The sequence below is a fragment of the Zalophus californianus genome, chromosome 3, assembly GCF_009762305.2.
Source record: "Zalophus californianus isolate mZalCal1 chromosome 3, mZalCal1.pri.v2, whole genome shotgun sequence".
In the NCBI taxonomy this organism is placed as follows: Eukaryota; Metazoa; Chordata; class Mammalia; order Carnivora; family Otariidae; genus Zalophus; species Zalophus californianus.
The window spans coordinates 129275670-129302321 of NC_045597.1; the positions used below are offsets into that span (position 1 = coordinate 129275670).

The 26652-nt window shown below is 33.5% G+C and overlaps 1 protein-coding gene across 7 annotated transcripts in view; it reads right to left on the bottom strand.

Annotated features, from left to right (window-relative positions):
- SCN3A (sodium voltage-gated channel alpha subunit 3) overlaps positions 1-26652 on the bottom strand; it is a 109749-nt gene that overhangs the window by 29213 nt on the left and 53884 nt on the right. For 4 of the 7 annotated variants that reach the window (XM_035726804.1, XM_035726803.1, XM_035726806.1 and 1 more), the window contains 7 exons: positions 21601-21891; positions 15784-16131; positions 14594-14726; positions 12789-13027; positions 5328-5501; positions 4018-4374; positions 2072-2542 (listed from right to left, as the gene is read on the bottom strand). In XM_035726804.1, the coding sequence (XP_035582697.1) occupies positions 2072-2542; positions 4018-4374; positions 5328-5501; positions 12789-13027; positions 14594-14726; positions 15784-16131; positions 21601-21891 (2013 nt within the window). The remainder of the gene's footprint in view (positions 1-2071; positions 2543-4017; positions 4375-5327; positions 5502-12788; positions 13028-14593; positions 14727-15783; positions 16132-21600; positions 21892-26652) is intronic. The other 3 variants (XM_035726809.1, XM_035726808.1, XM_035726807.1) reach the window with 3 other exon arrangements.

The following is a 26652-nucleotide window of genomic DNA, read 5'->3' on the forward strand; positions in this document are numbered from 1 at the left end:
TCGCACCCCCAACACTGTCACTTCTAATTCAGTATATTCCAATTGAATTCTTCCCTTTTCCCACTTAAACCTAGTAACCTTCCTAAAAGGCCATTTCAGAGAGTGGACTTACCGTTTTTCCAATTTCCTAGTCTTCACTAGTTTGTCAAATTGCCCGAAGGTCTCAATGCCCATACATATTACCTTACCTTAGCCCAGAATTTCATCACCTCATTGCTATCAAATGATTGCTACCACATTCCTCAAGATAAACCCCTTCACCCCTCACTCTAAACTGTTTTACTCATTGTTATCAAATACACTTTCCTTAAACATCACTTTCTTTTTGGCTTTCCCCTGCTTCAGAACAAATAGCTCTGTATTGACTATGCAGGCCATTCAAAATTTTTCTACTTACTTCAAAGACTTTACAATCTGAAAATACCTGACTCACCCAAACAAGTTTTCCACTATCTTCTCAACCAGGACTTTATTCATGCTGATTGTTCCACTGCTGCACCTTGATACCAAGCTCATTCTCAACTGTGGCTTTCCTTTGGTAGGGTTTTGCTTTGACTTTTTGATCATACATTTGACCCAAACTTGGAGGCCTATTTTAATTTTATCTCTTCTATTTAGCAACTTTCTGTGTTCTTGCTGTTTTTAATACCTATAATTTTATGTTCAGTCTGGCAGGATAAAACTTTTTAATAGGTCTCTAATGATTTTTGAGCTTCCTCAAAGATGGTGAGATTTCCCAAAGGGAGTTATATTATAGAGCTCTCCTTTAACTCTTTCTTACTCTTAGTATTCAGCAGAGTACTGAAGTTCACAAAAACTGCTCAATAATTGCTCATTAATTAGTTGATGTTTTTTCTTAAATAAATCTATGTTAGTTGATGAAAAATAAAATTAGATTGAATTTTTATTTTATCAGAGTGAGCAATATATAAACTAGGTTTGAGCTCACTAAGTGGACTTTGAGTGGAATTCCAAGAATACTATCTCATTTTGTATATGTTTTTACCTTTAAAAAATATTTCAAATTTACTATTATATCTCAGCAGTGCTGAAATGCCAGAAAGAAAGGATCAAGAGCTATGAGTTATGACATTGTCAACTACTTATTACTTATACAAATTCTATGGATACCATTCTTAAAAAGAGAAATTTTTTAAATATGCTCATAATATCAGACACCATCGGTCTGATTCCTGTGGTGCTAATATCATACCCTCAAGCTAAACTTTTATAACTCTGTGCTAGACTTACTTCCCACTGGTATATTAGAAGTCCAAAAATAAGTAATAGTAAAAAATTTTAATCCTGTTCATAATGCAGAATTAATACATTAAGCTGCTATTATGGGATTCTATGAATTCTAATCATACAGTAAGAACAATTCCATTTCTTCTTTGTTTTATTTTGAACAACTAGTAATATATGTAAGAGCAGCTTTTCAACTTTTACCTCTTAACTGTAATCCTCAAGTGGAGCTTTTCTAAGTAGGTTTTAGCATTTTCAAGTTAATCTGGAACACTGTGGATTTGTTCATCCTTGACTGGGCAAAATGTAATCAGTGCTACTTGCACATTCCAAATATGTGTAACACTTTCATAAATGAATAACACTCTATCAGAGTCAGTAAAACTTTCAGAGGTGAACAAAAACTACGTAAAAGTTTCACATTAAAAAATGAGAGCAAAACCTAATATAGACAGTAAAGAGAAGACACTTTCACAACGATCAATAAAATATGGTTCATTGATATGTCTAAAGAGCATAATGCAGTGTATAGAATAGAATGTATTAAATATGGCTTTTTTTGGCAGGCCACATTTTTAGCTAGATTTTCAAACTATCAAGAAGATGAATATACAAATTATTCAGAATGATGATTTCCTTTGGAAAGTTGGAATTTCTATGAATGGATTTCCCAATAAAGAATATCTCATAATTTTCCAACACTGCTATATATATATGACTTTCAATATACTTTTTAATAATGCATGTAAACACAATAAAAATACTAAATAACCATAATGCATGGTTATCATAGGAAATGCAACAAAAACTTTAAAAGCATTCTTACCTCTTTGCTTTCTTCTAGTTCTGACTCACTGCTAAACTCCTCAGTATTTAAGTTTTCAAAGTCAGACTCTCCAACAGCAATTGGCACTGTTACAGTGAGGCTGGGGTTGTTTATGAATGACATATAATCATTTTCATCGATTACATATTTTTCAACACTGCTTCCGGTACCTACACCACTGGTGGTTCCATTCCCATCTTTAAGATAATTAAGTTCTTTGCTTATTTCTATTCCAGTATTATTGGATATGCAGCTGTCTATTTTGTTGCCTTCATGGATCTCTATAACTTTTGACTTTCTAAAAAATGTTTTTCTGAAACACTCCCGTATCTTATTTTTCACATAATCAATTCCCTTTTGCATCCTTCCTACTGCAATCTGGAGATTGTTCATTTCATTATCATCATCGGTAGCAGCAAGATTGTCTGAGCTAAATGAGCTCAACAATAAGGCCAGAAAGAGGTTCAGAACCTAAATGAAAAAAAAGAAAATTTGCTACATTAATATGAAGTATACATAAAATAATAAACAGGTAACTCATAGATCTTTGCTGAAATTAATTCAACAAATGCTTCTTGAATGCTTACTGTTTTTCAGACATGTGTCTGAATCACACACTATTTAAAGGACCTGACACCTTCTACCTGCTGTAAGGGCAATATGATAAAACAAGTGCCTGTTCTTTCATACCAAGAAGGACAACAGGAAACCAGAACTTCTAAGACTTAAAATTGTCTACTCAAGGTTGCCAGTGAAGAGACAAAAATCCCATTTTGATGGTTTTGGCCAATGAGAAAAAATTCTAGTCATTTTACTTCATGTTATCAGTTTGTCTAGAGAATGTCTAGCTTCATGTGTATAAATAATGAATTTATTTATTTGATAGCCTGGCAATATGTGTTAAAACAGTATACTTTTAATATAAATTCCTTTGTACAGTGGCCACAAATTTATAACAGCCGAAATTTTAAAATGCAAATTATGTAAGGTTAACACATTTCCCATCAAAGCAAGAGCCCTAGTTTGTTTCCTTATTTCTGTATCAGATTTTGGTCAGAATCTAGAGCTTCCTAATTTACCTTTCTGAAAAAATGCATGTCTACAGTTATCCCACAAACATTCTTTAAATCAGTCTTACTTGAAATGTACCTCAAAGGAAAGGTTAAGTTTGATGGCACGAAGACCACTACATACACACATAATTGAGAAATGTAAGCATTAAAACACATAAATATACAAATTGTACTTATACATTAGTGCTTTTAAGTCAGAACTAAAAGTAAGCTTCTTAAATCTGGTCAGTGTCCATACATGTAAATAACTTAAACTGCAGTAATTTATTTTCTTTTAATAAAGCAAATTCAGAGAAGGATATATTTTGTCCCCTTCCAAGTCATTTGAATAATTATAATACATGGCTACAATATAATACCCTAAAATTTATTGAAATTGATCTTCAAAATTTGGTAAAATGAAGCTTATGCTTCTGAGTAAGCCAACATGAACTATGAAGGTGTAAAGAGCAATCTCAATATAGAATAGACAGTTATATTTTTAGATTTACTGGAGATCATTTTCTTCTCAAAGTAATAATAGGATAAAAAATAATTCACGCCATAACGGTAGTACAGGGATAAAATTACTCTTCATAAAAACATTTCCTCAAAAAACAAAGAAAAACTAATATTTTTGCTCCCAAACTTTCACAAATACACTTCAGTTAATCCTCACACCAACCATAAGATTTCAGCTTTGTTATTCAACTTTCATAGTTGGGAAACTTCAGACTCAGAAGTTAAGTAACTTGCCCAAACTCAGAGTGCTAGTCCTGGGATTTAAGTCTGGGTTACTGATGATAAAACCAGAGCTATTTATTGCATCAGGCAACCTTCCTACCTACTGTCTGATCTTGTTCTTAATTATGAGCATTTGTAATATATACGTACCACAAGGTTTCCAATGACCATGACCAACATGAAAACAATAAGGCACATGGTTTGGCCAGCGACCTCCATACAGTCCCACATGGTCTCTATCCACTCTCCACACAGCACGCGGAACACAATCAGGAAGGAGTGGAAGAAGTCATGCATGTGCCAGCGTGGGAGCTCACAATCACTGGAGATCTTGCAGACACATTCTTTGTAGCTCTTACCAAATAGCTGCATGCCGACCACAGCAAAAATGAAGACGATGATGGCCAACACCAAGGTGAGGTTACCTAAAGCCCCCACAGAATTGCCAATGATCTTTATCAGCATATTCAGTGTGGGCCAGGATTTTGCCAGCTTGAAAACTCGAAGCTGTAATTAAGTGAAAAGATACTCTCAGTAGTAATCACAGTATAATTTTGGAAGTTAGTTAGACATTGTTTTATTATTATACCATAATGTAGACCTACCTCTGAGGGATATAAAATCTCAAACCATACTAAAATTCAAATAAAAAAATAGTTAATAATACACAAATTATAAATCAAATCATTAAATGCAAAAATAAAATAGGTCAGGATAAATAAAACATTTCTGATTCATCAACAGATATATCCCTGAAAACAAATTAATATTTTGATTAGCGACATTTAAATTGAATTGATTTTAGCAAACTAATGTCACCCTCAGCCTATATTTTAGAGTAAAAAATATTAAAAGTATGAGTTACATATTTTAACAGATATATATAAAATAAAACTAAAATAAAAAATTTGATAAAAAATAACTTACATAAAGGCTTCCTTTCAATTTGAAAAAATATACATTTTACTTAATTTCCAATAAAATTTTATATATTTTTAAATAAATTTTTTTGTCAAATTTAAAAAAGTTTGTTAGACCATTGTTTAAAATGCTAATGGTATCAAATATTTCCCTACATGTTCCTTTAAAGTAGTTCCCACTAATATAAGTAAGGTTGAAAAAAGCTAAGGTTAATTGAGGCCTAAAATTGTTATTTGCATTTCTTTATAGAGTTGAAGCAAAAAAAATTTTTGAGTGAATTTAAAACATAATCTGAGGCACATGTGTATTTTTAAATATGCCCTAGATAGCTAATCATTATGAAGTGTTTCAACCATTTTTATCATTCTTAGAAAATAGTCACACTTAGCTTTAAAGAGAATGTTTATATATCTTCCTAGAGTATCATGTGTATTGGTGTAGATTTAAAATATTAATAGTAAATGTAAGCTACACATTGATGCATTTTCAAAATAAATTTTATGCCACTGATAGAATATAAACATAGTCTAAGTAGATACCAGTCTGAATGATCTCAGTACAGACAATCCCTCCACATTTGCCAGGCCAAGCTCCATCAAACTAAGGCTGACAATAATCCCATCAAATATATTCCAGCCTTCTTGGAAATAATAATATGGATCCATGGCAATGATCTTGAGAACCATTTCTGCTGTGAAGATCCCAGTGAAAACCTAAAGTAAAATAGAGATCACAAACACTGAAAAACTTTTGACACTGCAAGAATCTGTAAAGAATATTAAATAGTCCTGAGTAAAAATATTTAACATTGGAAATGGAGAAATGTGACAAATTGATATAAGTTTAACATTTTTTTTCCAGGAGAGTATTTTAAGTGGATTTGTTTTATTTAACAAATATGCTTGATATTTCAAGAAAATGCTGATTTTAAAACATTTCCTCATTCACATAAATAAATAAAAAATCTCATAGTGAGTAGTAACCACTGAATTACTGCTCTTTTTGGTACACCAGCCTTCTCTCATAATCACAGTGAATTTTGGTTTTAGTATTATTGCATTAGGAATGAATCTACATGTTAATTGAAGTTACTCTAAATTTATTTTAAATTTGGTAAAAACCATATTTTATTCTTGATCTTTGTGGGTTTTTAAAGGGACACCATCTTATTTCTGTAATTTTATAAATATTCCTGAAATAAGAGTGAGTTTGCCACAAATGTTTTATGATAATATTCTCTGGATGCATGCCTCACAATTAAGGTTAATGGACTGATAGAGCAAGGAGCTGCAGATTTAATTGAAAGCAGCAGGAGAACATGTTCAGTATGCATACACCCATAATTAAAATTAATAAATTATTTGAATGGTAGGATGAATGTCTGTTTCACAATAGAAATAAAATGAAACAAATTCAAAATTTGTTTTTTAACTCAGAACCACAGGCGAAGAGACCCAAGGGCATGAAGAGTTATGAAATTACTCTTGCAAAAAATCTTTTAAAGCAAATATCCTAATTAACAATAAGTAAAAGCTGCATTTTATAACTATAAAGTCAAGCTTACCATTTACAAGGTAAATCAGCCTTTACCTTGAAGGAACTCTGTCAAAATAACGGTATCAAAGTTATTTAATTTTCCTAAAATATCATGTTAATTAAAAGAAATCATTATCTACTCTTAAAAATGTATAAATGCCGCTAACATAGGGGCGTCTGGGTGGTTCAGTCAGTTAAGCACCCGACAGCTCACGTCATGATCTCAGGGTCCTGGTAGAGGCAGAACCCCCCACCCCTCCGACTCCGAGCTCAGCAGGGAGTCGGCTTGAGGATTTCTCTCCCTCTACCCCTTCCCCCACGCACGCTCTCTCTCTCTCTCTCTCTCAAATACATAAACTTAAAGAAGAAATAAATGCAGTAATGTATTATTTTCATCAATATAGAAAGACCTTAGGGAAATACCCATCCCAGAAAAAATAGCTCAACTTCAGTTCATCATTCATTCACTCAAGTAGAAATAAAATGTTTTTCAAGTAATCCTAGTGCATGAAAATCCGGATATATGGTGGAATACACACTGAAAATTATTTCTTTTTTATTTTATAGAATGACTCACCATAGGATTTTTTTCCCTGGTGAATTTAAAATAAATTCTGATTTAGAGAAATTTTATTTCTTATACTAAGTCTCAGAAGCAGCTGTTTGAATTAGCAACCTGATCATAGGGTTACATTAAACCGAGGTAGAAACTATCCAGGTAAATCATCTATAAATATTCCTTTCTAGAGAAATATCATAGGGTGGTCTTTTCAGCTCTTCTGAAATGACCCGATCTCCTACATTATAAAAACCTATACCTTAAATGTACATTCTTTCATCTAAAATGTAATCCCAACATGAAACTCCTTTTTAAAAATAATATTTTAATTATAATTTGCATTTAAAATTATATTTATTTATATCTTTAAATATTTTCAATTTAGGCCCTAAAAATCATTGGTATTGTTTTTTGGTACATTTTAGTCTAGTTTAAACTGCAATGTCAGTGATTGCGAGTTTTTTAAAAATTCCTTCTCATTCTAGCAAAAGTCAGTCCAACATACTGATTTAATGCCTTTGTTTATATGAGTTTTAAATTCCATCAAAAATTCTAAGAACAAAAAGAACTGGCAACCTCTGGATTTGTATCAGATTATGTAAATCCCATGTATGGTTTATAAAAGTGCTAATGTGTGGTTTATAAACATACATTCAGCTGCCTTTGAATTTTCTATAACAAAGAATTTTTAAGATTCAAGACAATAAAAAACATATCAAATGTTTATTGTTTGGATTTAGCCTAATTCTGTCTTGTTTTCTTGAAGAAGCTTTTTGTCTTTTGAAACTTTGGGTTATATGCTTCTGTAGCCACTCATTCATTTGGGAAAAAACTGCTGAACACCTAAATGGAAGACATTTTGCTGGTCTTTGAAAATATAGTAGTAATTAAGATATACAAACCTGAGACTGCATAAACCTAGTTCATTTAGCCTGATAAATTTCTTATGGACAATGAATTTATAGGCTTCCTAAGCCAGCTTCTTTAGTGAGGAGATAAGTTCAGTGAAAAGTTCCTAACCTATTGTACATGATGACACATGATAAATAGCAAAAGTGTAAGTGCTAAGGATGGAGATGAGAATCAGCCTGGGAGTCTGGACCAAGAATAAAGAAATTCGGAGCATTTTGAGTTGTTTTGGGGGGCACAACACTTAGGATGATCAAATATTGAGGAATAAGGTCTTATTTCAGGAATGGGAAGGTTTTCCTGTTGAGTATTTACTTAGGAAAGTTCTGTTGATGTACATTAAAAGGAGAAATGTTCATTCTAAAGGCTGAATATTGGTCAGTTTGCTCTACAGAACCTCTACTTGCCCAGATTGATGATCTATTTTTTTTGTAGTGAATTTGATGTAACTGTAGTCTACTTTTGCTGTATTATTATTAGCTTCTTGTTTTAATGGTTTTAGTTTTATTATTCCCATGCCTTTTGGATATACATCTTTAAATATTTTTTGTTGTTGTTGTTGATTGGGTGGGGAAGGTGAAATTGAAATATACTTAAAGAAAAATCATGGGAAATAATTTAACATTTATGGTGTTCTTTTCTCTCATCTGTCAAATGGGGATATTCATTGAGATGACTCATAAGGTCTGCATCTAAAATTCTTGGATTTCTGTTGACATTGTATTGCCTACCAAATTTTATTCAGCAATACTTGTATACACACAATTACACAAGACCCTCATTATAAATTGTTAGTTTGGAGACAAGATAGCTTTATATGATAGTAGGAAAGGAATTCGATGGATAGATAGCACTCTTTCATTGATGCAGAATGCCTCCAGGTGAATTTTAGGATTCAGCTCCTAAGTGTTTTATCCGTCAATAAACAAGAGTTATTTTTTTTCCTTCAAAGAGTTATCATGTCCCTTTCCTGAGATTTTAAGTTCATACCCTGTACCACACCATTTAATTGAAATAATTTCCCTAGTTGTGTTTCTTTAGGCTTTTATTTGCAAATGACCTATAAGATCCTTAGTACAGGTACCATATTCTGAATTCCCTTCAGGGTCCAGCAGAATAAGGGTATATCATGGACTCTTAATCACTGGTTACAATGAGAATTATAGTAAGAAAAGTAATCAGTGTAGGAGCTACAAACCTCTATCTGTATTCCCTGAAGAAAGAGTTACCAGTTAGTTGGGAATGTTTGTATGATAGAGAGGTTGTCTAACCTACCATGATTGATGGAAGATTTCTTGCTTATAAAATCTCTAAGGTGGGGGCGCCTGGGTGGCTCAGTTGGTTAAGTGACTGCCTTCGGCTCAGGTCATGATCCTGGAGTTCCGGGATCGAGTCCCACATCGGGCTCCCTGCTCAGCAGGGAGTCTGCTTCTCCCTCTGGCCCTCTTCCCTCTCGTGCTCTCTCTCTTTCATTCTCTCTCTCTCTCAAATAAATAAATAAAAAATCTTTAAAAAAAATAAAATCTCTAAGGTGGGTGCATGGGTTTTATAATGGTTAAAACAAAAACAAAAAAGAGCATCTTAGAGAAACTCAACAGATGTTTGAGGTCTTCTGATACTCAAATTTGATCAGTCAATCCAATTAGTAGAGAAGTGATGTAATTTTTATGTGCTCCAGAAACAGGATACAAATGGGGCACATTGATCTAAGTAAACCTGAAAGTTCCAGAAGTCTTTTACAGGATGTTCCTTTGTTAACAATTCAACCCAAACCTAGATGTCCTATTTATAAGGTATTATGTAATCATTTGAGTAGTAATAACTACTCCATAGAAAGTAAATTTATTTAAAAGAGCAAACTATAAACTCCACAAAATATGCAATGCAACCGTCCATGGTGTATAGTATAGTCCAAAGTCAGCTAAGTACCCATGTTATAAGAAATATATTCTCTCCCTCTTCCTCTTCCTCTCTTTTTCTTTTTCTCTTTCTCTCTATGTCTGTCTCTCTATATATTGATTTTTTTACATATTATTTACATATAAACATATAATTTTCTATACATAAATATTATAAAGCTTGTTATGGGTATAAAATAAGATATGGGAAACTATGAAATGCCTTATACATATGATATTATTATTAATAACAGGAGCTCTCAGCTAATAGAAATAGTTTACACATTTTCCTACTCTTACGGTTAGAAATAGTTAACTCAGGTCTGTTTCCTATCATGTGCACTCTCTGTCTTGATGAGCGTTGTATCCCCATTGCTAACCTCAGCTTATCAATGATTTTTCCGCAATCTGTCAGTCATCAGTCTTCCACCCTTCTTCTGTACCTCATTATCTCCATTGCTACACATTAAGTTACAGAATTTTGGAACTGGAAGGGACTTGAAAAATCATCTAGTTTAATACATTCTACTCATTAGAAAAGAGACCTAAATATTTAAATGTTTTTTTCAAGAGCACCCAGTTATTTAGCATGGACTTTTGGACTTGAAACCAGATTTGGCGCTTTAGTCTAGTGCTTTTCCATTTGATCATCCTATAATCCAACCTCTCTTATCCTGTGCTTCCAAACTCTAGTGCTTCAACATTGGAATTCTATAAAACCTGAATTTCCTGCTTCACTCTGGCAAATTTCCAAAATTTCTTCCTAACTCTTCAACTTCCCCGACTGTTCAGTATCTTGGGAAAAATACAGGAGCTAGAGCAAAACTATTTTCCATCAGTATTTCAGAGAAAGGTTAATAGCATAGATTAGAGGAAGGAAATTGTTTATTGAGCACATGCTAGATGCCAGGCTCAGTATTGTTTTCATATTTCCTCATTCGGCCTTCACAACAACTCCGGGAGATGGGTATCATTATATCCATGTCAAAATAGAAAACAAGGACTCAGATTTTTTATCAGACTTGTCCAGATGCTACATTATTAGTAAGCATTGACAACGAGGCCAAACCCAGTTCCACCCAACTCCAAAGCCCATATTCTTTCATGAAAACATGCTACTTTAAACAGCCCATTTGGGTAGGAAACAACCAGTTGGTTATTTATTGAACTACAACCATGTAATCATTATAGGAGATACAAAGGAAAAATGGGACATAACCTTGAAGAATATGAAGAATTGAGACGAGGTGATTTGAGTCAGAACACTCTAAATGTGAATGTAGGAAACAGTGAAATATTTTCCCATATGTAATTGTATAAACATGTGGTGTTTGTGTGGTACGGTGACATGGCTGTTCTGATGGGCCAATAGTGGCTGATTATGGACAATAAGATCGTATAGGAAGGATAGGATCAGATGGGGAGTCTTGAAAATCAGATAAGACTGTTGAACCATAAATACAGATGATAGATACTTTACCAAAGTGCAAACATACTGAATGCAGAAGGTTAAAAATATTATTTTAATCATAGTTATAAGATTAAAAATGAGGTACCTTGAAAGAAGAATTAATGGATCTTCGTATCAGCTTATATATAAAAAATAAAGGAAAAGTAAGTAAAAATGGCTATCAGATTTCTATCTTTGAAGTTGGAAGGCTCTTTGAAGCTGGGAGGCTACTACTAGAGGTAACATAAGACTGAACTGAGATAGTTAGGACTTTCAATAAGCTGTGAGAAAGATGATCTTTCAGCTGTCACATATTATGTTTAAAGTTATCCTTAACGTTCTGTAACAGTTGGAAATACAGGACCAGGGCACAGCTTATACCACAAGAGTAGATAATTCCTATAGTTATTGAGTACATAGAAACATTGAGTGGAAAACATAGCCTTAGTAGACATAAGAAGTCCAGAAAAGAAGGAGTGATTGGAAAGATCAAGGAATAATCATTAAAAAAAAAAATCCATTTATAGGTGCCAAAGATGAAGAAAATCTCAAGAATCTGGTAGGTGTTCTACTAAGTCAAATAATGGAGTAAAGTTGAGGTCACTTATGGGGTAGACATTTATGTAATTGTCTGCCAAGTATTCCCTTTTCAACTTTTGCTGGGAATTGCTCCTCCACCTGTTTGATTCCTCAGGTCTGTCATGTTTTCACATGGCTCCACCTTCTGCCTCTGATTAAACCAGAGGTGAGCATCTGACTTAAGCTATGCCAAACGAGAGTCCTATCCTGAGTCTTTAAACTAGAACTGAAAAAGAGATAGAGTTTTTTTTTTTCTGGTGTAGAGGTTACAAGATCTAAAACCAGTGAGCTATGGCTGAGCATGTTTCCTGACCCAGAGACAAAAGATGAAGTGAACATTTGGCCTACATCCAAGCTCTTGGTTAAAGCATTTCCTGAAGCCCAACTGCAAAATTACCCTTTATATGGTTTGGTAGTTCATCTTTTTCTTTCCATTCTAGGAGTCAATTTTTTTTTATTTTTATTTTCCCCTTAAGTTAGTTTGAGTTTGTTTCCGTTTTGTGCCAAAAAGGAAGCTCTCTTGATTAATCCTTTTTTTACTTGTTTATACATTTCAATTTTCTCATATAAAGGAGGAAATGTACATGTCAGCATACACATACATAGATGTCTGCTCAAATAATTTGAACCAAAAGTATGGCTAAATTACAAATGCCATTTCACCAACTATTTCTTCTCTTGTGTGAATACTACTGAAGCATTTTATTAGGTAATTCAATTTGAAACAGCTATGTCCTCTTTTATACAGAAATAAATCTTTATATATTTCCTTTAATCGACACGATTTCTTCAGAGGCTGTGTATATTAAAACTGTATTTTTGTGGAACCAGAATTAGATATTATGGTTTTTCTGGACCTATATTTCAGCAAGAATGACAGTAAAAATTTTAATGAGCCTACAACTGGTAAGACACCATGGTCAATTAGCAAGGACATTGGTCTGAACAATCAGCATTCATACCAGTTGAATTTTAGATCTTATTGCCTACACAGCACAAATGGATTTTTTCTTTGGTCTATATCTCCCACCCCTACCAAAGGAAATAAGTAAACTTCAAATGAACTTACCAAGTTTCCTACAGTCAATACACTACTGAATTGACCAGTCATTGGGTAGTGCTCCATGGCCATAAAGAGGGTATTTAAGACAATGCAAATAGTGATGGCAAGATCAACAAATGGATCCATAACAATTAAATTCACAAGATGCTTTACTTTTAACCATGCATCACAGCAGTCCCAGATCAAAAACACATTGGCAAATCTGTACCAGCATGGTGGACATTTCTGTCTAGATTCTTCAAGTTCTAGGGGGATAATAAAAAGGGAGAGTAGTAAAGAACAATAAAAATGAATTATTGTTGCTATAGATTATACATTATTTTATACAATCAATGCTTCTACCTGGGGATGGAAGTTCATATTACTTAGCTTAACAAACTTGAGAAGACAATCCCATTAAATATTTTCACAAAATATTCATTAAAAATTTCATATAAACATATAAACATCTTTCTCCTTTAATTAAATATAGAAAATAAACACCTTCATTTAATATTTTGCTTCAAATTAACTAACTTTATTACCTAATAACTAGGTAATTATTGATTATATTGCCATATTCTTTTTATCAAAACAATTTTTATTTTATCTTATTTATTTTTTTAGATTTTATTTATTTCTTTGAGAGAGACGGGAGAGCATGAGCAGAGAGAGGGAGAAGCAGACTCCCTGCTGAGCAGGGAGCTGGATGCTGGGCTAGATCCCAGGATCCTGAAATCATGACCTGAGCTGAAAGCAGATGCTTAACTGACTGAGCCACCCAGATGCTCCAAAACAATTTTTAAATAAGCTTTACAGAAATATTAAATGTATCAAACACTTATTATTTCTTTTGAAAGTATCTATTTAAGAAAACTGTCTAAAGCTATGATCCTTATTAATGTGTGCGACCAATTCTGTCTTCTGATGTCTTCACATTAGCATTAATCTTGCACACAATGAGAATGTAGTATGTTCTTTTTAGTATAGATTCAAACCCATATCTACTTTTGTTATTCATATTTACTCATATCTTTCAGAATTTTAACATAAAATATTTTTCAAAGTTGCTAGTAATTTTAATGGGTGAAACCTGTTGTAATTATTATGTGACTGTTCAGATATCATACATGCCAACAGGACAAGATACAAAATATATCTGATATTTTCTAAAGAACACATGTTACACATGTTAAATCTATTTATATAAAAGACTTATAAAATTACAGAACTAATGTAATATTCCTCCAAACTTCATGAAGTGGAGAATTATTTAATGAATGAATAGGGGAGTATTAGTTGCTGCCCGTTCCCATGGGTCAAAATCAGCAAGCATTTGTGTAAGCTCTCCTTTGGAGTAATGTAATGGTTTCTGTGTGTGTGGAAGATGAAGAGATCATTTTTTAGGGTCAGTGTTGAACACAGGTTTTCATTTGTTCAGTTCATTCACATGCCTCCCCCAACCACATCACTGCCTCCCTGCCTGGAGAACAGACTAAAGCTTGAAAGAGATGTTTCCTCGTGCTTTTACAGACCAAGACTTAAGAAGGGAGGTGTATATTCTAATTGTTTAGGGATAATGTAACATAATGATAAAAACTCACTGACATAATATGGAGTGGGGAAATATCACTCTGCAGACAAGATAAGGAGTTAAAAAGAAAAGGAACAGTATTAGTTTTTGTAACCAGTGTGATAATACTGTATTTTATATATCATCTACTTAGACAGTTCTGATCTTGGGTAATTGACTTTGGTAATTCTATGAGAAGAAATAGTCCCAAAAAGCATATAACCGTGTAAAGCTGACTATCCCATGTCCTGCTTCTTACCCTCCATTGTGTTGGTCAGGATGCTAGCTATGCTCATGGCTCTTTGCCTTCCAGAGGAATCCTCCAGCATCTCCATTGAAATCTGGTAAGAACTTAGCCTTCTCTTTCTGACTTCCGTTTCAGTGGTGGTGCCCTGCAAACCAAATACTGATGGTTCAAACCACCCTTTCAATGAATAATACAACACCACATAGCATTTCTTTGGATGGTCATGCTACATGCAGTTTCTCCAGGTAATAACTTTCAAGTAATAATAAAATACTGAGCTTATTATTAAGTTATAAACACTTTTTAAAAAAAATTGTCACAGGTGATAGTGTTTAACAAGAATTCACCAGTTAGATGCAACTGTATAGGGCAATTTTGTTGCAGGAATGTTTTAATTAACCTGTTGGAATTTTCAGAGAAGTTTTCGTAAGCATGCTAAAGTCATATATTGTTCCATTTCACTCAAATGCAGATTATTTTCAGCTTATCTCAATGATTAATAATCAGATCAGTCTTCTCCCCCCAAAATAATAGGATTATAATGTTGCGAAGCTGAATTGTTTTCTTTGAAGCTGTATTGACAATATTGACATATATGGGCCAATTTTTTTCCATGCACAAACACAGATGTACAATGAAATGTGTGTGCTTTCCTGAGATTTCTTTGATTATTTCTATATGCCATCCTATAAGAAATCAAAACATTTTAGAGTCATTTTAATACACATCAAAACATTTTAGCATCCCTGTAATATCGATATATGTATGGAAACTGCCTATTATCAATATATATTGTCAATATATCAATATATATTATCAATATATTGGTCATGATAATACTTAATTTTAAGTATATTAAATTTCCAGAATTTGAATAAAAAATTATATAATTTGGTGTGAGCACACATTTATAATAACAATTTGGTTGTCACAGTGCCCATTATTTTGTGTTGGTAGGTCTACTGAATTTGCAGATATGTTTTCTCTTGGACTCTAAAAACTCTAAGGCATTTGAAAGCTAATGGTCCCAAACAATTCAATTGGTTCTAAAGATTTATTATTTTTCATTCAATAAATCATATATTATTTCTGAGGCATTTCATTTTGGGGAAGCAGGATGGTGTAACAGGCTAAACTGCCCAGGCTTCGATTATTTCAAATTGGTGTATAATGTCAGTAGTAGCTAACTTATCTATTATCACCTCTGGCAGAAGTTGTCCAGTAGGTGAGGTTAGAGCTGACGGTCCACCCACCAAGGAAACCACACCATTGCAATCCACAGTGCTGTGCATCTTCCCATTTGCTGGAAGCCCTGGCACCATCCTGGATGACATACTGGCCTGACTAACGTTACTGTTGCGTCGCTCTCCGTGTCTGTGCGGCACAAACAGTGAGTCTCTCCTGCTCTCGCTGTCTTCAAATGTACTGTGCTCATCATCAGCAAAGTCATTTTCAGAACCGACGTCCTTTGCTCGACCTCTGAAGCTGAAAATGCTTGTTTTGCTATTGCGTCGTGGGGAAAACAAGGAGCCACGGATACTTAACAGAGACTGAGGAGAGAGCAAGGAAGAAAGGAATTGGGAGGGGGGCGGGGAAACACAGTTACGTAACAGAAGTCTTAATATTGCAGAATCTGTTTGCATTTGGATTAGAATAGTCTTGCTCTTAAACACAGGTAATCAAGTTTATAGATAACACATATATTTTGATATTTTTATTAAAGACCACAATGCAAATTTAAGTAAAAGAGTGTTTTTTTCTGATTAGGAATCCTAATTTGCAATTTGCTAAGTGCACAACCATTTCATTTGATCTTAACTCTAATACTGTGAGGTGGATTTTGTTATAATGTTATAGGTGTGGAACGTGATGCTAGAAAGGACAAATAATTCTTTTTGGAGAAGTGGTGGTTAAACAAATAGTAGATGGCCTTTACTCCGAAATGCTATGATCTGAAGGGCATGCAACTTGGAAAATAAATTATGGCTCAAGAGAGATTGTTGGCTCAAATTTAAAATATCTGTACCAAATGCATTACTTCTAGATAATGACTTAAAAACAAAACTATTATCTCTCTGTTCTCTTCTTTTGAATTCTAAAAGGAAATTAGTTTACTCTTTTTCTGGATCTGTTTATCTCTGTCCACGTGGGAATAAAAGTCATGAAACTTACCTGTGATGCTGTCTTCCATAATTGCTAATAGTTTCCCAAATAGCTACTAGTGATTCACCTTAAGAGAATATATGTCATAACAAACACAACAGAGAGAATTCCTAAAGTGCCATATAAATTGCTATTACTTAAAATTCAACACTGGATTAAAAAAGCAAGACATATGTACATGACTTTACCGAAGAGGGTGATGCAGAAAACAGCTTATTCTTCAGATCTCACTTTAATTTTATTAAAAGTAACTGGATGATTCAAAACTTTTTTATTACATATATTCACAAATAAATTGAGTAAATGGTTTCTGGTACTAGAAAATGAAGATTTAGCATGAAATCCATTCTTTCACCTTTTGAATGAATTTTAAACTAGCGGCACCAAATATGTCTATTCTAGCCTTGGTCATAGTTTTCAAAAACATCTCTATTCAGTCTGTGGAATCTTTGTTTACTCTCCTCATCGTTAACAATGACGTTCTCCATTGCTCCCCTCTGCTTGGACTCTTGTGACCTCTCCTACCTGTCTTCATAGCCAGGGTTATATATATATATGTATACGTGCATGTTTATATGTATATATACCTACATATGTATATATACGTACACACACATATGCATACATATCCATGTGGCCACAACAAACATTCCTGTACCTTTCCATTCTTCTTCCAAACTTCAGTGTAAAGCCAAATAAAATAATTTTAGTGGGAAAAAACATAGGAAAGGCAGACTCCATCAAATTTATTTTTGGATCCTCTGCCTAATTAGGTCATGCTCATTTTCTTAGGCCCCATTTTTAGCTTTATTTTTATGGCTTTTCCCAGACTGCAAAGCACCAGAATAATCATGTTGCCCTCTGTCATAGTGATGTTCTGGAAAGATAGTATTCATTAAGAAATGTGCTGTTGCTTTGGACATAGTTAGACTATCCAGCTTGTCCAACCCAAGACTGTGCTTTTGTGACACTTAGCTTGCACACAGTTGGCTACCCAATGTCAGACAGTAGGTAGACTGATTTTCTAGTTAATCAAAGTGATCAAGAAATCAGGTATCATGAAGACTTAAACTCAACCCCCAGTAATAAAGAATGTTAGTGTTTTAATTTCCTTAGACTCAATTTTAATTCTCAATATAATACTGGTCATTATCAGACTTGTGTTTCAAAACTTTAGTGTGTATTTTTAGGTCCCAGTTTTTTTGTTTGTTTGTTTGTTTTGTTTTGTTTTTTATTTGACTTGGGATTCAGTAAGTAGGGAATAGGACTCTGGAATCTGAATATTCAACACACATTCCAGGTGATTCTAATGCAGGTACCAGAAGAATACTAACTTTGTCTTGCATTAACCCCTAGGATGGTTCATTGTAATCATCTTAATATACCTATGTTCAGCGACTGTCTTTGGAAACTGAGAATCAGTCTGTACTATATTGGTTGAGAGTATATGGTATGTGTGCATGTTTATAATGTATCTGGTACATGCCTTTAATTTGAATGTTTTTATGTTGGGGTGTTTTCAAAGGCATTCCAGAATTTTGACTTTTATTTGAAACTTCTGTACACTCTTTGGAAAGTATAATAATGGGTGTGAGCACAGCTTTCAAAGCAACAGAGACTGAAAAAGAAGATACCAAAAATAGTGTTCAGAGAAAATAAACCAAAAATAACACACTAGAAGATGCAGCAAAGTGGAGGGAATACCCACAGCTGTGGCAGTCCTTTCTCTAAGGAAAACAAGCTTTTATGCTTTAAGGACCTCAAGGCCATTTTTCTTTGCTTCAGGCATGACAAAACATGAATCCCAGGTATCTTTATTTTTTTGCCTTATTCCAAGAAGGTAAATATGAACTTTCTCTCTTATAATTTTTGTTAACAAAAGGGAAAATAGAAGAAATTAGGTCTGTAAAACACAATCCTGCAGGTAGGGATTGAACTTGAAGTCAACTGGGAAAAGTCCAGATGGCAGATGATGCAGAGAATATAAAGATGTTCTCGTGGAAAAATGTAAAGTGAGTATTGGAAATACTCAATAGCATTTCAAGTTAACTGTGTGGACCTATCAGTGTTTTCAATAAATCAACAACTATACTTGGTTATAGCAACAAACCTGGTTTAAAAGAAATTGTCTCGGTGTGTTCAAACAACATAGCTAAAATCTTTGGAGGGGATTCACTTCCCATTGTACACCCTTAAGTACCTTTTCATGTTGTACTATGAACATGGTTTATCTATTTGAAGATAAAGTAATGTAATAAATGTAAAATAACATTTAAAAATTTATATTAGTAGAGGGCTGGGTACCCATAATTGGTGGCTTCCCTGCCTTGACATTTTCAGAAGATAAATTTGTTTTGAACTCATGCCATGTCCATCTTCTGCTTCCTATTCCTACTACCTTTGCTGATTCTCTTTACTATCACAGAGCCCTTTTTTGTTTATACAACCAGAAATTGTAAACAGCTTCTGGTATATTTTTGTTTATGAGTTGTGTTAATGCTCCCTGCCTGTTTTTACTGGGATTTGTAAATATCAGTGTTAATAGGATCGTTCTTTTACTTTTGAAATATCTCCCATCTGTCTGTCCATTTATCTACCTACCTACTATCTATCTACAAATACTATAAAATGAACTACATATAACATACGTATATACTGATTCTGTTTTTAGTGTTAAAACTCTGGCTGCCACCTAATTTCTCTCTGCTCTAGCCTCTCTGTGGTTCACTCAACACAAGCCTCCCAGCTGCTCCTTGAGCATTCCAGGCATACTGCCGTGGCAGGGCTTTACACTTGGCTCTTCCGTGAGTCTGGGATGCTCTTCAATGAGATAGTCTCTTCCTTTGCCTCCTGAAAAATCTTTGCTTAAATGTCTCCTTTACAGTGAGGACTTCCCAAACCACCCTATTTAAAATTTTTACATCCACTTAGTGCTCCTGATCCCCTTTTCATGATTTGCTTATATTTTCCCATAGCACTCATCACCTTCTAACATAGTCTGTAACTTATTTATCTTGTTTATTGTCTGGCTTCTTCTTTAGTGTAAATTTCCATGATGTCAAAAAGTGTTTTCATTTTCTGGAACTATTTCTGCCACATAGTAGGTGGTCAATAAATATTCGTTGATTGGCTAAATCCAGTTTCTATTAGAGCACAGTGATGAAACAGTGATGGAAACAATACTTTTTTCAAAAACATATAAATATGCTCATGTAAATATTGCTACTGTGCAAACACCTATGTGATAATTGCAACTACTCAGAAGTTTTTAGTTTCCCTCATTTGGAATCATTCACCAATTTTAACTTAAGAACTTTACTATTTGTCACATAAGGTTTCTATATATTGCTTAATCTCTGACAACTCTTTAAGGTAGACATTATTACCCCCTTTTACAGAAATCTTACAAAAATACAAGTCACTTGAGTAGGGTAACAGAACTCACTTGGGAGTTGAGATATGAACACAAGCTTCTGTGACCTCAGTCATTATGGTATAGTGTCAAATACACCTAATCCTAATGACTCCTAATAGACCTAATAATGCTAAAATATCAAGGTAACAGTTTAAGCCAAAAGAATCTGGTCAGGGAAACTAACTTGCCCAGTAGAGCTTCCAGTTAATCCCAAATGTGTGGTACTTATTTAAACCATACTTTATATTTGTTTTATGCAAGATAATAATTAGATCTCTTGATATTGGCATTATCTGGAGGAAAATGGTTTTTATCTTTTAACTTCTCATGTGTGCACATCCATTTTTTCCCACTGTGAGAATTCAAGTTATTAATATGGAGTTTATTTATTTTTTTAAAATTTTAGTTACATATTCAATACAAATGATAAAAGAAACACCCATTGATAACTTTCATATGCTCTTTCCTCCCAACCAAGAGCTGAACACTATGCTGAATTTGTGCTTATCACTCCAATTTTTAAAAAAGTTTTTGTTCTTTATAAGAAGGATATCATACCTCTTGGTTGATATATAGATTTTGCTTTATCTTAATTATATAGTGTCCCTCAAAGCATATTTTTAGGGTATAATTCTGACCCAGATTAATATGATTAGAGAGTTAATAATTCATGGCACATGAAATTCTATTGGAACCAGTGTTCAAAGTCATAACTGTACTTATCACAGATTTCATAATTATTTACTCTTTACATTATGCAACCCATAAACTGTATTAACAAACAGAGTTAAAACTACTTTCCCTCTTTGACTTGAAAATATGCCGAAGAACTCTGTAGTTGGCATTAAGTCAGAGCAAAAATAGACTGTCTTCAATTTAGGTCTCTTCCAAGAGCATTTAGGTCATCATTTCATTCTAATGTCTCATAGCATGACACCATGTCAGCATAATGGAGACTTATGACAGCCCATGGTTCACATATCAAAAGATCAAGGCAAAATCCAGAGACATTTCTTTTCAAAATTCATGCATATGTGGCAATTACAACCTCAGATAATAAAGGCAGATACCCATATGCAAAGATAATAAGTTCATTTGAGGTCTCAAAATGAAAAAGGTAAACAAGAGATTGCGAACTCTCACTGAAGAGAGAAGTCTGATAGGTAAGTTTTACCCTCCTTACCCCCCAAAAAACAGAAAATGAAGAAACATGGCCTCAAAATAGAGTATGTTTAAAGCTGATTGCCTTAAAAGTTATTATGGTTTAATAAAAGTCTCTTTTAAAGACAGCGTATGATACAAATTAAATAATCATGTTAAATGTTAGTTCCTTGTCCCTCATTTATATCAGATATTACAAAAATATACCAAAACAAAATACAGTAATTACAAAGCAATAGCAATGACAGAACAAACTGGAGCACTTCATAGAAAACCATACCTGATGAGGGGAGTAGAATTTCTTGTCACTAGTCAGTCTGTTTCCATCCATGGAGAAAAGGAAGCTTCTCCTTTTGACACTGTCCTCAGATTCAGATTTGGGAAACCTGTCTCCCTCTCCTTTGTTGTTTCCTTCAAGATGCTCCCTTTGTCTTCTTTTCTTCCTCCGGTTCCTCCACTCCTTAGCGCTTTTAGAACTTAACTTTGATGCCTCTGAAGAACTTTCCAGGAGCTCTCCTAACCCACCTATTCCACTGAAATCTCTTGAAGCAGCTGATGCTGCAGCAACTGCCTGTTTAAGACAAAGCCAGGCACTGCTTACAACAAGTAATTTTGGAAACAGTTGACTATGGTACAGATGTTGCCATTAAGACTACTAACTATAGGTAAACATTGTGTCTTCTGGTCATTTCATTGTGTCTTAGAGAGTTTACTTAATAATGACAGTTTAAAACAGTATAAAGCAATATGCTAACCTATGCATTAAGGCAGGAAAAATCTGGTTTGACACATCTCTTGGGGAGTCTTTAAAAAAAAAAACACAACTCTTTTGAGATTAGCTTCATTTTCAAGGAAAATTTCTCTCTTAAAAATATCTTCTACATTTTAAAAGCAAATGTTCTCTTAGTGGTGGTTGCTGGTCTGATTACTATTCCAATTCCATCCACAGGCTTGTTCTTCCCCACATGTGATTGTGAACAACCGAGTGTTATTTTTTCCTTCTAAATCTAGGTCTAAAACTTCTTCTTTTCCCTTTTTGTGAACTCAAAGAATTTAAAGTATCTATTATTTTACCACTAGATAGAAGTAGTGGGAATATATTGGCTAGTTTGACCTCTTCCTCCATTTGAATTACACTTATTACTATAGTTCACATGGGGTTATGTTAATTCCAGAGTTAACATGATTAATTTATTACATAGCACTTTTAGCTTTAAATTTTTTAATGTTTATAAATTATCTATTATAAATAATAACAACTGATTAACATATCAATCAATAAGTACCTGAAATAATCATTTAAGGGATTATAAGATCTTCTTTAAATATTTTTTTTTATGTTTCAGCACTAAGTATATTTAATCATTTTGAATTTCTGCATATACTAAAGAAACAACCAGCTCTAAGGTAAAGCATGGCAAATTGTTTTGTAGTGAATAGTATTTTTAGACTGGAAGTGATCTAACCATGACTAGAGGATGTGAAACAGTGATATAGTTCCTATCAAAGCTGAGTTCTCACTAACTATATTCCTGTTTTTAAATATGATCACGGAAGTGGAAATGATTAAATTATGAGAATACTGGTTCAATTCTTTACATATGTCATTACTAAATACAAATAACTCTAATTTATATACCCGTTTTGTTTTATTTTCTCTACTAGATATACGGTAGGTGGGAATTTTGTCAAATGCATTTGTACACATTGCCTAGTATGTCACCTGACATAAAAAGTGTCCAGTAAGTGTTTGGTGAATAAAGATGAAAAAGGCATTCTGTCAATTGTCTCAGACACTGGGGTGGGTGAAGAATAAGACATATATAGACTTGAATTTTCAAGATATTGTAAAAAACTATGTGTCAGAATGGTCTGTATAACAGAAACATTTTAGGAAAGAAGATAAAATTTATAATGAGTATGACAACATGTGCTTTTTGTTTTTTTCTTCCTGAGGAGAAGCAAACCCTTCACAGTAGCTTCCATTTCTGAATCTCATCTCAACACATTACAAAGAAAAAAAAAGGTTTAAAATTAAAGGTGCTATAAATACAAATTCTCTAGGATTGTCATGATCCCAGGGATGGGAACCATAGTACTACATATAGTATTAAATATGTGTTGGGCTAAGCAATGTAAAATGTACATAAAATGTAAAACAGATATTTGTTTATATTGAATACTATATTCAATTTAAGACTCAGTATAAGACAATGCCTAGCAATTAAATGGAACAGTAATTCAGAATTTGGGTATTTATGGAATTACATACAGTCGTATAACCAGATTTTGTATTTAATTCTTGATTATTAGTATCACATTTAATGTAAGTAGTAGAAGATGAGAAATATTAAAGGCCTTTTGTAAAGATGAATGAGGCTAATGTAAATATATATAAAATAAAGTGAATAAACGAGGCACTTATTTGTAGCAAGTTAAATACAGTTGCTTAGTGCTTGATACATAGAAGATACATAATGTAGAGCACGTGTTGAAAGAATGAATATACATATATTTATTTTTATCCAGATAAAGCCCTTAATTATTCTTTCCACTTTGTATACACAGTAACACAGTGCAACACATAGCGTTAATCATTTATTGACTTGTTTGTAGTTAGAAATGAAGTGGTGGTAATATTCCTTTGCCATAATCCTGAAACTCATGTTCATTTAAATCACTTCCGGAATTTGTTTTGCATAAGACATAATTTCCCTACCTATTCTGGATAACTGTACGAATAACTCAAAACTAAAGCATTTATAAGGCAACAGTGGTAACCTCCCGACACAACACATTTTCTGTGTCACTCATCAACTCAATCTGTCATTGTTCCACTGCCAGTGATTTGCCGATTCCCTCAAAGGCAGATGTTTCCTGTCACCTCTTATGTCTTTGTACCTGTTTCTACCCATCTCTGTGATAAGACCAATGTCCTGCTTACTTAGACTAAGAGTATTGCTTTCACTGGCTTGATGAATTCCTCTTTTTTTTAAAAAAATTATTTATGTAAAAGAGAGAGAGAGAAAGAGCAAGTGCACAAGCAGGGGGAGCAGCAGAAGGGGAGGGAGAAGCAGACTCCCTGCTGAGCAGGGAGCCTGATATGGGGCTCAATTCCTCTTGTAACAAATAACAAATATATGCTTAATATTTACTCAAGGAGTAACATTTCGTTCTTCTTATAACATTTCTGTGTGATTCAATGTAAGCTCTATAACTCACGGTATTTATGTGTCCTTAAGAAATGAAGCTGCGTGACTGCTTGTAATTACACTTCACTTTAAAACATAAATCCAGTTTAAAAAACCCATTCAGAATCACAAGACATTAACTATAATACCTGTTTCAATTTTACCTCTAATTACATTGGCTCTCTTAAATGCCAATATTTCTAATTTTGTCCCAAAGCTTCCTATTAAATTTTTCCTATCAGAGTTGTATACACTGCTATGGGATATGCTGTCTTGGGCACCATTAGGCATTTAAAGATCACAAATTAAATGCCAAGCACAGTTATGATGATTCAGTGTAAAACATTTTTTTTTTTTTTGGTTGGGTTTTGTCTTCAATCATCCTTTAAAGTTACACTTGATTTGTGAGTTCACTGAGCTTACTGTTACTTTTTCATGTCTAAACAATGACTAGCTTTAGGAGGTCCTTCAACAGATACTAATGAAAATGGAAGAGATGCTAGGCCTCATGAAGTCATTGGCTAGATGATACCTTTGAAGAGTGACAGGTGGTTAGCAAGACATAAGTTACAGTGGGTGGAGCACCAATGATCTCATGGGTAGACTATGTCTCCCTCTCTGTCTGCTTCCAACACCTTCTTCTGTTTCAGTATTGGCTATTTACTGGGCATTGTTACCTGTGTTCTCAATAAGGAGGTAAAATTGGATTGGTACTGTGTCATCCCAGTCCAAATTAAAACACTGGGATCATTTACCCTAGGATCAGTTTAAATTTTTGTACATATGAAGCTAAAGCTGAGGCAAATCATGACTTGATCACTGGAATTCAGTAACAGACTTTTAAGTGAAAAGAATGCACATTTTTTTAGTTGACCTAATTAGGATGTAGATAATTAGATTCTTTAAACTTCTAATAGACATAGTGCACTTTTACTTATAAATTTGAAAGATTCTACTCTTTTAATTGATGCTATATTTTACCCTAAAGTGGCTGAATTTCAGAATATACTCTTACTTCTGTACTATATATCTATATAGTATTTTCAAGCACATTGCTTTGTCTGTTTTTATAAATGATAATAGAATAATCCAATGCTATAAAATACATTTATGTACAATCTACAAATATTATTTCCCATATTCATTTAAAACTTTGAAATAAATAATTTGCCCTGTAAATAGATAACATATTTCATTATCTTATAAATGTTTTATTTATAGTGATCTGAAATAAACTCTTAAGTACTTGAAATGTAGTAGAACTTTCTGCCAAGCATGAGGTATATTTTAAGTATCACCAAACTTATTTAAAGCTTTCCTTATTAAATCACTAAAATATAGCCATGATACTGCTATGTACCCAATGGTAAGAGGAAAATAGCAAAGCTAGCATGTTTAACAAATGCTAAGAATGTGGTTGGGCTGGGTAACCAGCTAAACAGTTCATTGTCAAATCCCTGTCTCACCAAAAAATGCCTCAAAGAAAAGGACTTAATGCTATATGTTGTGCATCTTCAAATTAACTCAGAATTATTAAAAACTTAAATTTTGACTCTACCCATTGAATCTATAAATCTGTCATTCAAATAATGCTTTAAATATCTGGAACTGTCCATCTGAAAAAAAAAAACCCACTATGTATCAAAAAGTCACTATGTACAAAAGCTGTTTGGACTACTGCTCCTGGCTAAAAGATATAGTAACAGGGATTCGCTGTCCCTCCTGAAAGAACCACTAAAACAGACAAAATACATGTAACACTGGTTTTGAAGACACTGCATTAATGGCACATTGGGTAGAGTGTTCAAAAGGATCTTCACTCGGTGGTAGGGAATAGTTAGCCCTAGACTAGATGCTCTGCTAGTTCTACCTAACAAATCTTCAAAGGTTTTGAGATGGAAAAGTATCAAGCTGTTTATAAGTAATGTAACTAATGTCCCCAAATAAGGATCAAGGATTTTTATAGGAATACAAACATATCCAGCACTGCAAAAGGTAAAATTAACAGTGTCTTGAATTCAATTGAAAATTGTCAAGAATGAAAAAAAAAATCAGAAATATATGGCCAGTAATTAGGAAAAAATTTAATTAAAACTGATCAAGATCTGACACAGACATTAGAATTAGAAGGAAAGGACTTT